Consider the following 16,769-nt stretch of genomic DNA (forward strand, 5'->3'; position numbering starts at 1 on the left):
TAAGAGAATTATTGGGAGTAGTAGTGTTAATGGTTAATTTGCATACTGCATGTGGTAGAAGCCCTTAGGCTCTTAGGAAGAAAAGTGAGTGGGGGAAAAAAAATTAGAGTGAGTGTTACTGAATCTCTAAAACTGCAGAGGCTGTTTACTTTTTTCAGGTGGCTAAATCATAAACCACCGAGAAGCAGTTGTTCTAAATTATATTCACTCATTTATAGTGCTAGCTAATTTATTTATAATCATCAAGGATTTTCAGTGTATTTCAGACTTTAGTCACAAGTGGGATGAGTGAACCATCAGTTGAAAGATAAAAAACAGAGTCCAGTACAGATATGTCTAAGTCCGATGCCTGCATTAAATGAGATTCCCACCTGTAATTTCTGCACAATCAATGCTTTTACTTTTTGTGATAAATTGTGTGCTTTCACTCTGCCAACTTTAAAAAAAAAATGTTAACAGAAAGGTACCGTCAGCATCTCCATCTCTCGGGACAAGTACACAAGCGCAGCTTCTCACAAATTCCTCTTGTTCGCCGAAGAACTCACACAGCGCACCAACGTCAGGTCTAATTTAAGCATTTTTCCATCAATGGCAAAAGGAAAAAAAAAAACTGCTGTTTTTTTCTGCTCTCCTCTGGCAGATCAACTCATTAACGGGGCTCAGGGAGACCTGAGTTTAACAACAACTTGACGAAAGGCGACTGAAATGAGCAGGGCCTGGCAAAAAGGCTTAACGATTAGTATTAGTTTTCTTTAACGCGCTGTTTTTCGGAAACCTCGTTAAGCGGCTTGCCAAGATGCCTGGCATACCGAAGATCTGACGCAGTGGGGGTGGACAGATGCATGAGCTCAACAAGTTCGGGACACGCAAACTAGCAAGGCCGGCCAATGGATGTGGTGCCACCCAGGAACCTGGAAAAAAAAAAGGGGGAACCGTTTCTCCCTCCTTTGCTCTTCGGGATGGTTTCCATCACACTTCCATCCCCCGGACTCCGACGCTCCCAAGTCCTGCTCCGACCGGGTCTCGGTTCGGAGTCGCATCGCTTTGTGAACCTCGAGCATTAGCAGCAGTTAGTCCCGCTGGGAGGAACGCCGTCTGGAGCCTGCCCCACAGCTTCCATCTGTCAGCGTCTGCAACAGCCTTCATCAGTGAGCCTTCCTTTCCGCTGAGAGAACAACTGCACTCCCATTCTGAGAAAGAGGAGCCCTGTGCCAACCTGACGCAGGGCCAGTAACTTTCCACCAGAGTTTTAATCCCCTCGTACACTAACACATTGCCGCATCGCCCCCCCCACAAAACGGCTTGTGCAGCATCTCATTCACTGATATTTGCAAATGCTCTTTCATTTAGGCTTTTTCTGAGCTGTAATCAAATAACAAAATATCACATCTCCCCCAGTTTCCAAGAACGGATGCATTAATCCCTTTCTGCAGCTCATCCGAATTTAAATACTTTTGACAAGCCGACTCATATTCCAAACTGAACGGAGTCGTGCTGTGGAGGGGGGGGTGGGGGATCCCAGGTGGTTTAACTAGTAAAGGCAGTTTTTGTTGGCGTGTAGTCTGAGCCCTGCAGTCCAGACACTGCTGCTTAGAGTCTGTCATCAGCCACTGTGAACTGGGATTTCAGACGCAGGGGGTGAGCACTGGTTGGACACCCCAGGGAAACAGACAGACTGGAGCTGATGAAGGCATCCTAAGTGTGAGCTGGTGCTTTGCATCATTCGATACGAAGGCCCCTGTGACTTGCCTGGCAAATGTAAGTTTATAGTGCTGTACAGCAAGAGCCAAATCAATGCATACTCTTTAGTAGGCTTTGTGGGACACGCAGCATGGAAGATACCAGATGGCTCTGATAAGCTGGAGGAACGCTTCACAAATGACAATTGCAAACTGGCAGGACAAAGACAGAAAAATGCATATCCATTCTTTTTAGTAACTCCCACCAAACATTTTAAAGCAAACTGACCATTTTCGGTGATCATTTCACCCCATTACTGCGTGTCAACCAATACACAGGTGGTTTATTATTGCTGCTCTTGCCTATGCCCTTTCAAACTATGATTATCTTTACTATACACGAAAACGAAAAACACTCAAACACCTGACATTCACCAACACTGGCACTGACCAAATGAACTCTCTCCTAAAAAACTTTTTACGATTCATTCCAGCAGATACTGCTGGCTGTGCTTCATCTGAGAAGATAGTGATAACATCATCCCCCTCAACAGATGCTGGTTGGGTTCAGTATTTATTAGCAGGGTGTCATTACAGAGGGTAGAAGCTTAGCACAAAGGTCTTTAACATCGTCTGCTTCTGTATGTGGATTTCAGGACATACACGGGACCTGCAATTAAGGCTGAATTAGATCACTACAATTATACTCTATTTGAACTTTTGTTTTTTAATTCTCACCTCACTTTCCTTGACAAAATGCCTGAAAGAATAAAGCATAAATGTGTACTAACATTTGTCTCCTTCCCTTTTGACTACACACAAAAGCTCCCTCACGGCTAGTTTATAGGATTGATGGGGCACCACAGAAGAAAACAACAATTTTATCAAAGGCGCCTATTGATTGTGGCAAAGAAGGAGTGCTTTATCATAAAACACCAGTTTCATAATTTTGCTTTCTAACGACCTGTAAATAATTAACAGCTCTCCCGAAGGCTTCCTTTGCACATTAGCTTCAGCGAACCGGTTATATTTCATGCAGCTAAATCTGAAATGGTCGGGGAAAGGCGCCGTTATCACACAAATATTCTTGAAATGAACTAGCATTCAGCTCGTCTCTCAGATAAAGACAATGGAGCCAAAGGATGTTGAAAAAAAGACAACAGATTTATCAGGAATTTTGAAAAAAGACTATAATACGCTGCATTTTTTATTTCTGAGATCCACTAATTTAAGGTACTTCTAACAACCCAAAAAAAAGAAGGTACATAGACCACATGAGTACAAATAATCAATTTCTCTTGACCTTTCAATTACAGTTAAAGCTATTGTACATCTTTCCAAGTGTCACATTACATGCAAACGTTTCATTTAGCTGGATTTGTGAAAACAATCTAAAGGATTACTGTACCTTCAACCGACAAGGTTGGGAAGCTTGTTCCATATTCCCACAACCATTACTGTAAAGAGGTGCCACCTGTTCTCATTTTCAAAAGTGCTTAACAATAGTTTCCATTCGTATCCTTTGGTTTTGCATTTAAGGGTCGATTCTAAAGACGTCCCCTGGGATGACATTGGCTGTGCCTGTGAGGATTTTGAATACCCATTCAAGACTGAAACAACTCTGTTCTAAAACAGTTCTTTTGGCCTCTCAGATTAGGATATTCCTTTAAGGCACAGGAATGCATCTAGATGCTCTGGAGTGATTTCGGAGCACCAATATACTTTCTGTAACATTGTGACCTATATTGTAGATAATATTTTAAATAAGATTTTACAAGCGTATTGCACAATTTTAATATTCCTTGATTTAAATTCTAAGCTTTTTACAATATGGATCAATACATACAGTATAACAATACATGGATATGTAGTGTTTGGCTTTTAATTAGTCCCCCCACAGTAACTAGAATATGAAAGTAATGTGTCGATATAAGCACCTCAGCCTGTGAATGAACTGAACTCTCAGCAAGCTCAACAAGTGACTTTCAGCTCTGTTTCCAGCTGTAGTCAGTCCAGGTGATTATCTGTATAAGACAGATGGATGAAAATGTTTCAGGTTGTAAAACTGCATTCACACTGAGATTCATGCAGATACAAATATGAATAAATAATCCTTACACTTATAGAGTGCTTTTCTGGACACTCCACTCAAAGTGCTGTACAGGTAATGGGGATCCCCTCCACCACCACCAGTGTGCAGCCCCACCTGGATGATGTGACCGCAGCCAGAGTGCGCCAGTACACTCCCCACACACCAGCTCAAAGTGGGGAGGAGAGCAGAGTGATGAAACCAGTTCAGAGATGGGGATTAAGTGGCCATGACTGAGAAAGGCTTGGAGGAAATTTGGCCAGGACACAAGAGTAACAACCCTACTATTTTTTGGAAACACCCTGGGGTTTTTATTCACCACAGTGTGTCAGGACCTTGGTTTTACATCTCATCTGAAGGACAGCACTTTTTTTTTTAACAGTATAGTGTCCCCATCACTATACTGTGGCTTTAGGACCCACACAGACCGCAGGGTGAGCGCCCCCTACTGGCCCCACTTAGACACTTCCAGCAGCAACCTCAGCTTTCCCAGGAGTCTCCCATCCAGGTACTGACCAGGATCACACCTGTTGAGCTTCAGTGGGGCTGCCACTTGAAATACATACTGTATGGCTTTAAGCATGGAACATAGCTAATATATATACTTACTAAAAGCTTATTTTTTAAAACGGATTCATTTTCATTCAGAGATGACTTAATTTAGGTACAACTCGAGAAGCAGTGAGTCATTTTCAGAAATGCATTATACAAACTCCTGACTCCAACAAAATATTTAATAAAGAGACCATAACCGAAGGAGAAACAACAAACAAGTTTGAGCAAATGAAATTCCTATCACACAATGTAATTGTTGTTTTTGGAAAAGAGAAGCAGCTAGATGAAAGGGAGAGTAAGCTTTTCTGCAGAACTATGCACTTTCAAGAAAACTATCTGGAAGAAAGTTCAATTTAGGTCTGGTTGCAAATGAACCTACGTGTACTACAAACTGGGTGGAGCAGTGGCTCTGTGGCTGAGGATCTGCCCCTGTGGCTGGAAGGTTGCCGGTTCAAATACCGCAGCCGGCAGAGGAATCCTACTACGTTGCAAGGCCCTTAAACCCAACTGCTCCAGGGGCGCCGTACAATGGCAGACCCTGCGCTCTGACCCAAGGCTCTCTCCCTGTCTGTGTGTCTCATGGAGAGCAAGTGAAAAGATAATTCCTAATGCAAGAAATTGTAAAGGGTTAATAAATAATATAATATATTTTTATTATTATAACTGTAGTACACCGTTTGTGCATAAAGTCATTTGCAGTACGCTTCGAAACGAATGGCCAATAAGTTTGACAAACCTACGTCTCTTGCACCCAAGTGCGTAACGCAAAGCATACTGTATATAAAACATCCATGAGCCACAGTGTAAAGCACTCATCAAGATGGAATCAACAAGCAATCTTCACTGAAACAATTTAAAATCGATTTCACAAGTGTTTAATGTAGGTTTGTGAGATAGGAGAATAAAAAAAAAAGACTTCACAGAGATTTCTGCAATAAAAACTTTCTGGAGTACAGTAAAATACTGGATTTTAGTTTGATATGCTGCTCACTTTAAACACATTAGCTTCTTTGGAAGCAGCCGAATGGCAGTAGAAATGTACAGTACTAGCACTTTAGTAAGGTTAGTTTTTTAGCCACTGATGTATATGGTAGCTCAATATTAACTATGAGCTGTGGGTCCCTTTGTGTCACAGTGGGTCACTGTATCCAAGTAATGAAAAGTTTGTTCAAACTCTGGAAAAAGGACAGCACTGTCTGTGGATGATTGAGACGGAACATTAGGGCTCACACAGGCCCAAGCTAGCAATAATTCAGAGACATTCATTAAATCTAGTTTGTCACACTGAATAAACTTAGCTAATTTCATTTTTTAAAAGATGTATGCAAAGCAATAAATGCAACTTACATCAGTGGGAAAAAAAGCTACATTTCAAAACCAAATTGTAAGTGGGTTTTTGTACGATAGCCTCCAAAATGTAGAGTTTCTCCCCCAGCCTGTTTACTCTGCTCTTCATCTCCACTAAACATGCCATTTCTTTCTTCCCCAAACATCTCCATCAACTTCTTTTCCACCAACAATGACCACTGGACGTGACTGCACAGTTCAACACAAAGCCCCTCCCACTTGCTCATGTCCAGCCAATTACAGCATGTTTAAATGCTGCGCCTCTCCCAGTCATTCAGATCCAGCCAATTAGAGCTTCACTATTTAAAGTATCAATATTTAAAGTGGAGCTCTGTAATGCCAACACATATGACTTGCAGAGACTACTGACCAGGATATGACAGATAAGAAAAACATGCCAATTACACTGGATGGGGATGATATCAATGTACAAATGTGTGCCTGTCAGTTTCGATTAAGCGCTGGTAATAGTGTCCCTTCTACTTTATCCACCTGCCTTTGTCTGTCAGTGATGAATCATGCAACCATGATGGTGGGACTGGGAATTCTGGAGAAGGTCTCCATGATTCAATCCCACCAACATCACTAGTGCTTGCTAAATACTGTCCAGATGAGAAGTACCTGACTGCAATGCTCTTAGCATTTCAACCCACTTGCAAAGTTTGTTTTAAAACCATTATAATTTTGGTTCTAGAAACAAAGTACATTGCACACATTTGGTTATATTATTATCATCAGAAGATGACTGCCTCTGACTCCAAAAAATGAACCTTTAAGCCGAGTTAATAAAATAATCTCCTTACCGATGAGTTCAGAGGAACAACTATGGTAGCCAAGCAACAGTCGTTCACACACAATTCTCTCCTGCAAGGAGAATTTGTGACAAGTGGCTTGCTGAAATACACCCATCTGTGGTTTCCCGTTACAATGGACAAAACACCATCAAACTGCGTTCAACTTGGGAGTCTTATTTTCAAATAATATAGAACTGTGAAACCTCTAGAACCGAAAACAGTACTGTACAACATCATGAAACTACAGGAAACTGCACCAATTTCGGCACAAAACGGTTAGTTCTGATCAATCCTTCAGGGTTCAGTATTAAACTGTATCATAATATTCATAATAGATAATTCACCAAGGCCAAGAGGAGAACTCTGCATGAACAACTTAATCAAAAATATTTTTTGATCTCATCTGATGCACGAAGTAAAAGGAAATAAAAAACGAATTTGGGGTGAGACGCACACAGTCACGCCCAAAGCAGGAATTGAAACCGTAATCTTCTGGCAACACTTTATCATAACTTCTGAACTGCTTGGCATCGGCTGGTCTTCCACTATCAGGATTTATGCCTCTGTGGTGGAGTCCTATTGCGCAGGGCCACTGAAAACACACTCAGCAGTGAGACAGTTAAGTGGTGTCAGGGGACTAGGACTGACACAAATGAATTCTGCCAGTCTTTCCTCCCTGACCGACACTCTGCAGTGACCATCACTGGCTGAACCTCCTCCCTTCACAGCGGCTCCAGGGAAGCCAGGAGAGACTGGGGTGAAATTCCGCCGCCTAACATTCCAAAAATCCATTAGCTAATCCCGGGAACATAATTAGAGCTGCCATTTTGATTGAGCGCACGCCGTGCCGTCCAAACGAATAACACTATCAATGTTTAATTAGAAATCACACAGCCCATGACTCAAAACTCTTCATCATGCAGTTCGCCTGCCGGATTAGAAAAAATAAAGTGCGCTCCGCACTATGACCTGCACACAGTAAGGACAGACAAAGAAAAGGAAAGCAGGGGGAGGGAGGCATTACATTTTTCCGCAACGCTTTACTTGGTCACCGCTGTGTGAAAGGGAAAAAAAAAGTATAGCCTAGGATGGTGCATTAACCAAAGTTTAGTAGAGGGTAAGCAAATTTCCTTCACAATGAAGAGACAGACTTAGACGGCACCACGTGTAGTGACCAGTATTGATCCAGCTCTTTAGAAAGGATGTTTATCAAACGTCTGCTAAATGAAAATGAGCAGAAAGAGGGTGAATCACAAGCAGTACGAGAATGGCTGAGGACACTCGATCGCAGGATCCCGCGAAACAGCAAAGCATGAATCTTTCGCACTGCTCTTAACACGTCTCCTCCAGAATCGTATTTTGCAACACGACAGGTACACACAGAGCTTTTAAAACGCCCTTTCAGGACTTGAAGAAGAAATAAATAGAAAAAATGAAGAACACCCGCAAGGTGGTTGAAATTTCGGGGAGAGAAATGCCCTGTGGCTAGCATTTCCGCGTTAAGCACGCGGTTAAGAGCGTTGGTGAGGGGGGAGGGGTTTCATTTTGTGACTTTCGATGCTTCGCTTGTGCCTCATTTTCACCTTTTCCTTGGCGCTTTCGACCCACAACGTCAGGAAAGAGAATTGCAATTAAAAGAGGGAAAACAATCACAAAGCAAAGAACCAGTGTAGATGTTACAACGCAGATCATAAGGTATGTGTTGGTGGGTGTGTGCCTGGTTGATATTGGTTGCAAATACAAATACTTGTTTATAATATGCTTTAAAATGGCTCTTGTTTGTAGGGTGTGAGTATTGGAATCATTACCTATAACCCAATGATGCCCTCATACATCAATCACAGGTAAAACATGGGAGCATATATCTATAAGTAGCATGTTATAGTGACCTGTGAGTGCTCTGCTTCTCTGTAACACCAGACTGGTGCTATAAGAGGTATGTGTGTATTAAGCAGGTCCATTTAATTTCTAAAATTGTTGGACTGGGTGCAGGAATGGCAGCTTATTATTGCACTCCCTGTATCACCATACATGTAATTGGAGAAATTTTAGATGCAATTTTTAACTTGTAATGGTGTTTTCTAAGGGGTGGGGGTGGCAGTAGAAAGAAAGGTCAGGTCAGCAAATCTTAAGTGCTTTGCAAATGATGACTCGGATCTGAGCCACATAAATCTAGCGCAAAACGTGCTTTCGACAAAGCCCGCCGTCTGCTTTCTGCGCGGGCCCGGCTCCGTTCGGGAAATTTATAGTTCAATTTTAGAAATGGACTGTTAAATGTGTTGGAGTAACTGTCAGTCACAGCTGACATCAAGCGGGTATCTGCTGATCTGATACGTTAAGAAAGACGCATACTCGACCAACATCTCGAAGCCTGCAAAAACCCAAAAAAGACAACTCCCAAGACTGATGAAAGATGCTCCAAAAAATTAGTTATGTCTCCTCTTCTTGGACACTGTGCAAAGTAAAAAAAGGAAACGCATGTAGCCAGGGCACCATTAGATGCCATAACTATGAAGCAGTTACAGTAGCATTCTATACTAATACTGTAGTTCAAGTTTACAACTGGCCTGATCTGCGGTTGAACAGACAGAAAACAAAGGCTAAAACACAGGTGCCAAGAGACACCACTGCAAAACGTATCCAAGATAAGGGCTAGAAAAAAGTGTCAAAACGATTTCACTATCCTACAGCCGACTCTAAAAAAGTATTCTCAGAAAGACTGTTTTGTGGGCATCAGAACATTTGAACAGGAAGCTTTGGAAACTAAAACTAAAACAAGAAAGAAACGGTTGCGATGAGAAATGTTGAAAACGTTAAAGGAAAACAGGTAGCAATTTGTTTTTCCTGCTCCACCAGAAGGTGCCGACACTTCACAAGGTACAGTGTAAAGTACTGTAAAGTCACAATTCAAGTTTCTCTCAGGCGTTAAAAACAGAATTTGTGTAAGCTTTGGGGGGGGGTAAATTGTCAAAAAGAGGGACAAAAACCATATACAAACCCCCTGTAATTTCAGCAAATTAAATGTGATTTCATATCATATACTGTATGAAGTTCTCCGCCACTTGCACAAAACAAGGAGAGCAGCTCAGAAGCTTTTATGTGCCTGCACAGATGACAGTAAAACACAGCTCTTTAGTCCCTTCTTCCTTAGATTAAATGACTAGTCTCCCATTTAGTGACATTTTCGCAAATGCAGTTTGACAACAAAAGACAGCCTTTTCCGACAGCTTGGCGCAAGCCTTTCTAACCAGAAGTGACACCGCTTTTTAAACGCCACGCGCAATTGCAAAAGGAATGAAAATGATTTTCGGAGACGTTCCCTTATTGAGGCACGTTCTCCATTGTTTTATTTATATTCGTCGTCCTCCTCGTTTGTTTAAACAGCACTGCGTCTGGAGCAATTGATGCCGTTGGTGGCGGTTACTACCTGCAGGGCTGACCATGAGCTATACGTTCGGAGATGAAGGCTCTGTGGCTGTTCCCCTGCTTGATTCATTTTTTTCTTTAGATATCTCTCTTCCTGTAGACGTTTACACTGAGAGGTGGGTCTCTGCAGGCTGGCACAACCAGAATCCGCACATATGCTATTCAAGCAGAGTAAGATCACTGCCAGTCCTGTTGGGATTCCACAGCTACATCTCTGCATTTTTAAAAAGGTCAAACGCATTAACCATACAGCTATACCGAATCTTACAGTGCGACGCTGGAAGCACAACACACAAATGCAAATCAGCGGATCATTCACGAGGATCAATCTCGTAGCTTCAGGACTCATGCACCTGAAGTGCCTGTGAAGCTCAAAACTGCATTGCGCTTTGTACAATCGCTTTTCACTTCTCTCCGCTGCCGAATTAAATACGCTTAAAAATAGACTGCCCTGGCACACGGCAGCTCTTCCTCTCGTTCCGAGCTGCAAATCTGCACAGACTGCAGGGCCAACACGGAGCCACCAACTCCCAGCCCCTGTGCTAAATGAACCAGATGAAAACCCGTTAGCCAAAGCTTTCATTTCATGGAGGGAAGACTTGTTGCTAGGTTGCAAGACATTACTGTGGCACTCGAGTGTGTGTATGTGTGGCTGAAGCAAGGATGGAGAATCCAGGAGAGAAGTGCCTACCAAGCGGAGTGTGTGTTGTGCAGGTCTGACAGTCGCTGATTACTTTAATGAGGACTGGAAAAAAGAAAAACTCAAAAAAAAAAAGGGGGGAAAAATGAGTGGCGCTCTCTGGAGAGCAGCAAGCCACTTCAGACAGACAAACATGTGCTCTGTCCGTAACTGCGAGATGAAGAATGACATTCTGCTAGCTCTCTTAAATTAACCATGATAAATCTGTAAAAAGGGCTCCTGGCAGGGGAGCCTCAGAGAGGTTGCCTCTAATTTGCCCACTCCGCAATCTTCCGACGATTAGTAATGCCTCTTGTGCTTGTTTAGCTCCCCGCCTGGTGCATTACAGAAATGGCCAGTGATTTCAGAAGTAGCAAATGCATTAAAGGCAAAAAAGGAGACTCCTCCATCATTACCTGCAGAAGAAAGAAAAAAAGGCAGCGAGCTGCGCTGCCTTAAAGATAGCAGCTTGTGGCCCCTTAAAAAGAACTCGAGCTGTTCCCCTACTCAATCAAACCCCAGCCACTAGATTAATTAACCCCCTGAATGAAATCTGAAAGGAGCCCTTGAGATCTTGAGAGGAGCACTAAAAGGTTTTCTGAATTAATTTATACACTTCTTTTTTTTTTCTGATGGTGACAAACTGCAACGCTGAGGGGAAAAAAAAAACCCAACTAAGTTTGAACCTGATGCACTCAACATGAAATACACTTTTCTTTATAACCAAGCCTTCCAAACTGAAGGCCCATTAGTCTAAATGAAAGAGGTACTTCACTTAGCCTTGCTTATCAAGCTTGTGACTGCACACCTAACACAGTATGCGATGGCCAGGCTAATGAACTATACTGCTCCCCAACACCTTCTCCTTTTCTCTCTGACTGCACCTGCTCCTTTTCCCTCGTATTAAAGATCATTATTTGTTTCTAAATGGACAGGAGGACCTAAGGGTGCTCTGGTTGTTATAGTTACTTTTCTCTCTGCAGTTGAGTTCCCTCTTCAGGAAATCTGCTCTGCTCTTAGTCCCGGCCCCAGCCTCCTTCAGAAGCAGGATGCACAAGTCATGTACTGTAGGAAAAAATAGCACCGACATACCCTGGGACATGATTATTTGGGATGGCAATTTTTTTTTTGTTTAGAAAGCTTTCTAAACGCCAAAAGAGGGGTTTGGGGCGGCTGCATGTCTCTGGCCACAGGTGAGTAAAGTTGTTAGGGTTTGAGTCCCGAAGTTTGTACATTTCTTGTCATTTTCTCATCTCAAACAGCTGCACTACGTTTCTGCAGGGAATATACCTGTATATGCTACTCATATTTGGCCATTTCATTTTACTGGCAATGAAGGTAATGGACTGAGCTATTCTTAATTTTCCCCTTGTTTTTATAAACAGTGTTGGCTCTATTCTCTATACCTACATCTTAACTAGCAGGTACTGTACACTTTCCAAATTGGAAGCACTACACTAATGGAGTTCAGATAGAAGTATCTATTTAGTGCTGATGGACAATGTTAACTACAATTTAGATTTATTTCTAGATTTATGTATGGTACATGGAATACATAAACACTATAAAAAAAATCCTTATTTTTGCGAGTGTGACTTTTATTTCCCAGTGGGTGATGTAAAAGTTCAACCGTGTTTTATGGACATAGATCAAAGGAATTTCTATCAGCTTTATAAAAACAAAAAAAATAAAAAAAATAAATGTTTGGTGCCAGTTTCTCCATTTCCCCCTACTCTTTGCAAATATGTATGTCCGTATTATTATTTATATGTTGTCAGGATTATTATTTGCTGGAATGATGTAAGCACAATACTGACAAAAGGTGAACAAATAGATGGTAGCATTTAAAAAAAAAATGTTTTTAGCAAACATGATTAAATTAATTATACCATAAAGAAAAAAATATTAATTTCCTCAGTTCTCTAAAAATGCTGCATTTGAAATGCTGAAATGTGTTCCATAAGTTATTCTTTTGAAAAAAAAACACCTACTATAGAATGTAATTACAAAATTAACACACAGAAAATGAAATTCTTATGAGTTATTGTAAGGAACAAACTATGTCGGAAGAAGAGAGTTTTTCAGGATAATTAACTATCCTTAAAGATTTCATAAAGAAATTAAATGTTAGTTCAATGGCCTTTACGATTCCCACAGCAGACGTTGTTTAATTGCCTCTCTAAATAATTTTGCCTTTTAATTATTTTTCCAACGCCTAATGTTAAATCAACGCTGCCATTTTCCACAACTTCATTTCACACTTTATAACTTTTGAACACTCAAACTTTAATTGCAAAACTCTAAATATCATTTGAAAATCATTTTGCTGGCCCAGTGCTTTCATATGCAATTCCTCATTCATTAATTAATCAGCAGTTCTTTAACATGTTCTGTACCAAACGAAATGGGAACTATTATAAGGAGTTAATAAATGATTAACACTCATAACAAGCTTTCAGATCGACGTGTGCCCTACGTGCTGCACAAAGAGTCTTTGTGATTACCAGAAATTAGAAATACTAAAGTAATCGCTAACTGATTAATCTGCCACTCACTTTTTAGAAAAAGCTATTCACCATCATTTTGTCTTACTTTCCAATTATGTGAGATGTAGTCCATGCTGTGAGTGGTTATGAACATGGTTTATAATGTTCAAAAGATATTTTTATTCCTACTCCTTATTATTGCTTAAAACATGTTTTCTATCGCCACCCACAGAACAGGAGACACAACCATAGAGCCAATCACCAAAATATCAGAAAACCAAATGGTTCACAATAGTAACAGTAATCATCAGCCACTGTACTGTACATCAGCCACTCCGTAGCAGAGAAGATGGAGAATTTAGAAAATTCTTTAAATGGATTAAAGTGAAATTTGAGCTTGGCCAGATTATGAAAGCAAGGTGGAATTTAGTTAGGTTCCTGGGGTTTAAACCTCCCACTCCCTTATGAACAGTGCCATGGAATCTTTAATGGTCAACTAATTATGACTTAATTATGAATATCTCATCTGAAGGACTGCAAGTGGACACTGTGCTGTAGGTTAGCCCCTGGGATCTACACTGCAGCACTAGTTAGTTTTGAGATTCAGTTTAATTCCCCATCATTTGACAAGACGGTCTGAGGAACCAGAAAGCACAGCATACAAACATTTCCACAAGGCTTTTAGATCTGCAGGCTTGTCTTGAATTTTATATTTCAATTTATTTTGCCCAGGCCACAACACAAAGTGTTTTGGCATTACCAAATCTAAGCCAAGGGTTTGAGGATTTCTCTCTTTTTTGTTGTTGTCTCAATGTTGCATACAGTACTTATGTACTGTACTGTAAGTCACTGAAAACTCAGGAAAGAACTGGTATGCTGGTCAAAGTCATGTCCCTCATCCAATCATCTAAAATGAATCTAGCAGCACTCTGGGGGATCAACAATCATAACATAATCATAATATTTAATTTGTGCCTGTCCCAACATACATCAGCTCTTTAATCAAACATGATAACAGGAGCCTGAATATTGAGACCATGTATTCCTCTACATGGTTGGGGAGAGCAGCTTTAATTGGTGCCTCTTTGTCCACAAGCATCAGCAAATCAGTGGGTTAAAAATATACTGCAGGGATGGTGGAGGAAATACGGTACTTACCCTTCAGTAGCAAGTTAACAAATAATTCTCTGTAAGGAAGCACTAAGAAGTGTTCCATTACAAACCACTTAAGTCATTCTTCACCTCAAGGCCACACTAACAAAAGAGATTATATCTCCATTGGACAGAATGAATCTAACATGCAAGTTGACAAACCTGGGTTTTACTAGTTATTCAATGACAATGAAAATATTCAGGGGAATGTTGCCGAGGGCCTGCTTATGAGTCAGGTAGCCATTTGGTAACGGAAACAGACAAACATGTAATTCATAAGTATGCTGCAGGCCTCCAAATTGAGCCATGAATTATAATTAACAAAGCAGATGTTTATAATGAAACCAGTTATGTAGTTATGTAAAGGAAGAGGTGATTATTATGGGAGATTTCAATTTTCTGCACATACATGGGGAAACAGATCAGCAAATAAAACTGAAATATGGCTAATGACGACTTTCCTACTAAAGAAGGTATAAAAACAAAAATAGGAGCAAGGGCATTGTCATCAGTTAAAAACAGACCTTCGATTAAAAACAATGTACAATTTTGTTTGTATTTGAAAATCAAGGATAAACCAATGAACATGGATAAGTTTCAAAAAAGGTATCCTTTACCCATGGTTTTAAAATGTGAGCACACAACACCCCGTTGAAGAAGGATGTACAGTACCAAAGAACAGCAAACTTGACCGAACTCAAAAGCTTGGAAGTATTAAACACTACTGAGAATGGGAATTTAGAACAGAATTTTAAAAATACAGCCAACAGCGTTCACCCCTTCAGTCGCAATAAGGTACTTTTAATGTTAAAAACTTTGGATTTAAATGTGCCCTTCCACCTTTTATCATTACACAAAAAGCAGCTCCTATTACTTTATTAGGCCTGTCTAAAGCTCTTACTGTAACCCTGCTCATTGAGTTTTCTTCATCTCTGCTGCCAACACAACTACTATTGATCAGCCACAAAGTGTATGCTTTACACAAAGGTGCTTGAGTGAATGCGATCATGTTACCGACCAAAACATGTTAACATAATTAAAAATGGTTTCAGCTGACAATCTCCAATCCACACTGCCGACTGCTAAGACAGCCGAACGGTGTTCCCAAAAATGCGATGGCTGTGGAGAAAGTGTGAACTGTTTTCAAAGACGTGTATTTAATTGAAAGGCGTACAATTAAATATACGGCTTTGAAAAATGTCCTTATTTGTCCCGTTATCATCACTGCTAGTACTAGCTCTACTGGCAGAAATATTGGCGCTTGCACCCTGGCGAGCGGAGCCACCCTTTTAAACTGGTCAGAAAACCCCAAATTCTGACCGATCTCTAGCGATAACGAGCGAGATGGGCGGGTTGGCCTCACCCAGTTGGCGACACTTCCTGTGTCCCTCACCTGTCTGGAGGCGGCGGCTGCAGGGGGCGCTGTTTGTTGACTTTGGCGTAGAGCCCCTCTAGGGCCTCCTCGCCGGGGGCTTCCCTGCCGTGGCTCACGGGCGCCGGCGGGGACGGAGGGGAGGGCGTCCTGTTCCCGTACGCGCCCTGGCCGGGGGGCATCTCCCGGAAGTGGTTGATGCGGGCGTAGTTGGGGTCGGCGTCGTCGTCCTCGACGTCGGGCAGCGCCTCGAACCGCTCCCTCGCCTGCTTCTCCCGCAGCTCGTGGTGCTTGGCCTCAATCCTGGAAAGGCGGAGAGATGAGAGGAGCCGGGACGACACCAGACTGCCGCCAGGAACGCGATTTACCAGATCACCGCGAGCTGCAGTGCCAAAGAACCTTTTCAGACGTGCAATACTAACTTATCTTTAGTATTTTAACTTGTAATATTTATGATACGTTATGAATTAGAAACACTATATACATGGCAAACTTGACTGAAATGAAAGAATGGTGTAAAGGAAGCAGACCAAGCACCCGAGACTGTTGCAGAAGCTCAGATGATGTACAAAAAAGAAAATAAAAAAGGCACCCACGAAAAAAGGAAAATACAAACAGGACAACAGATGATATGAACCACTACTACTATTTCGATCAAAGAGCCACACTGTCAGGCTCCGTTTTTTATCGACCCACTAGATGAATGCCTTCCCAAGACTCATGAAACTTCCCGTCTTCACTCCTGCAGATTTAACGGATTCATCTTGCTGTCGCCAACCAAGTTGCCGTCTTGTTTTTCTTCTTGCTTTGCAAAGCAGTTTATTATTTACCATTGTGTGCGAGTCTCTTGGTTTGTACAATGGAGTCAGGTGCTCTGATTTTTTTTTTTTTTTACCTCTAAACCTCTTTGTAAGAGGAAAGCCTCTTTGTGTATACACTAACCTGCAATATATAAAAATTCATTACTTTGTGATGAAAGGCTTCTTCGTACAGAGCACGGATGCGGACTTGGCTTAGAAGGGATAGTGTTATTTTAGCAAAGGTACATTAGCAATGGATATATTCTATTGGTCTTCAGATCAAATCTTGGTTTTCACACCCCTGGATATATGAAGTAAATTAATAACAACATAGAACAGCAAAGGAAAAAGAATCATTTCTCTCCCGGTACACAGTTTAGCAATATCTAA

The 16,769-nt window shown here is 41.4% G+C and overlaps 1 protein-coding gene across 4 annotated transcripts in view; it reads right to left on the minus strand.

Annotated features, from left to right (window-relative positions):
- pard3bb (par-3 family cell polarity regulator beta b) overlaps positions 1 to 16,769 on the minus strand; it is a 313,361-nt gene that overhangs the window by 58,459 nt on the left and 238,133 nt on the right. For all 4 annotated transcript variants that reach the window (XM_015359593.2, XM_069196274.1, XM_015359591.2 and 1 more), the window contains one exon: positions 15,601 to 15,882. In XM_015359593.2, the coding sequence (XP_015215079.2) occupies positions 15,601 to 15,882 (282 nt within the window). The remainder of the gene's footprint in view (positions 1 to 15,600; positions 15,883 to 16,769) is intronic.

The sequence above is a fragment of the Lepisosteus oculatus genome, chromosome 12, assembly GCF_040954835.1.
Source record: "Lepisosteus oculatus isolate fLepOcu1 chromosome 12, fLepOcu1.hap2, whole genome shotgun sequence".
In the NCBI taxonomy this organism is placed as follows: domain Eukaryota; kingdom Metazoa; phylum Chordata; class Actinopteri; order Semionotiformes; family Lepisosteidae; genus Lepisosteus; species Lepisosteus oculatus.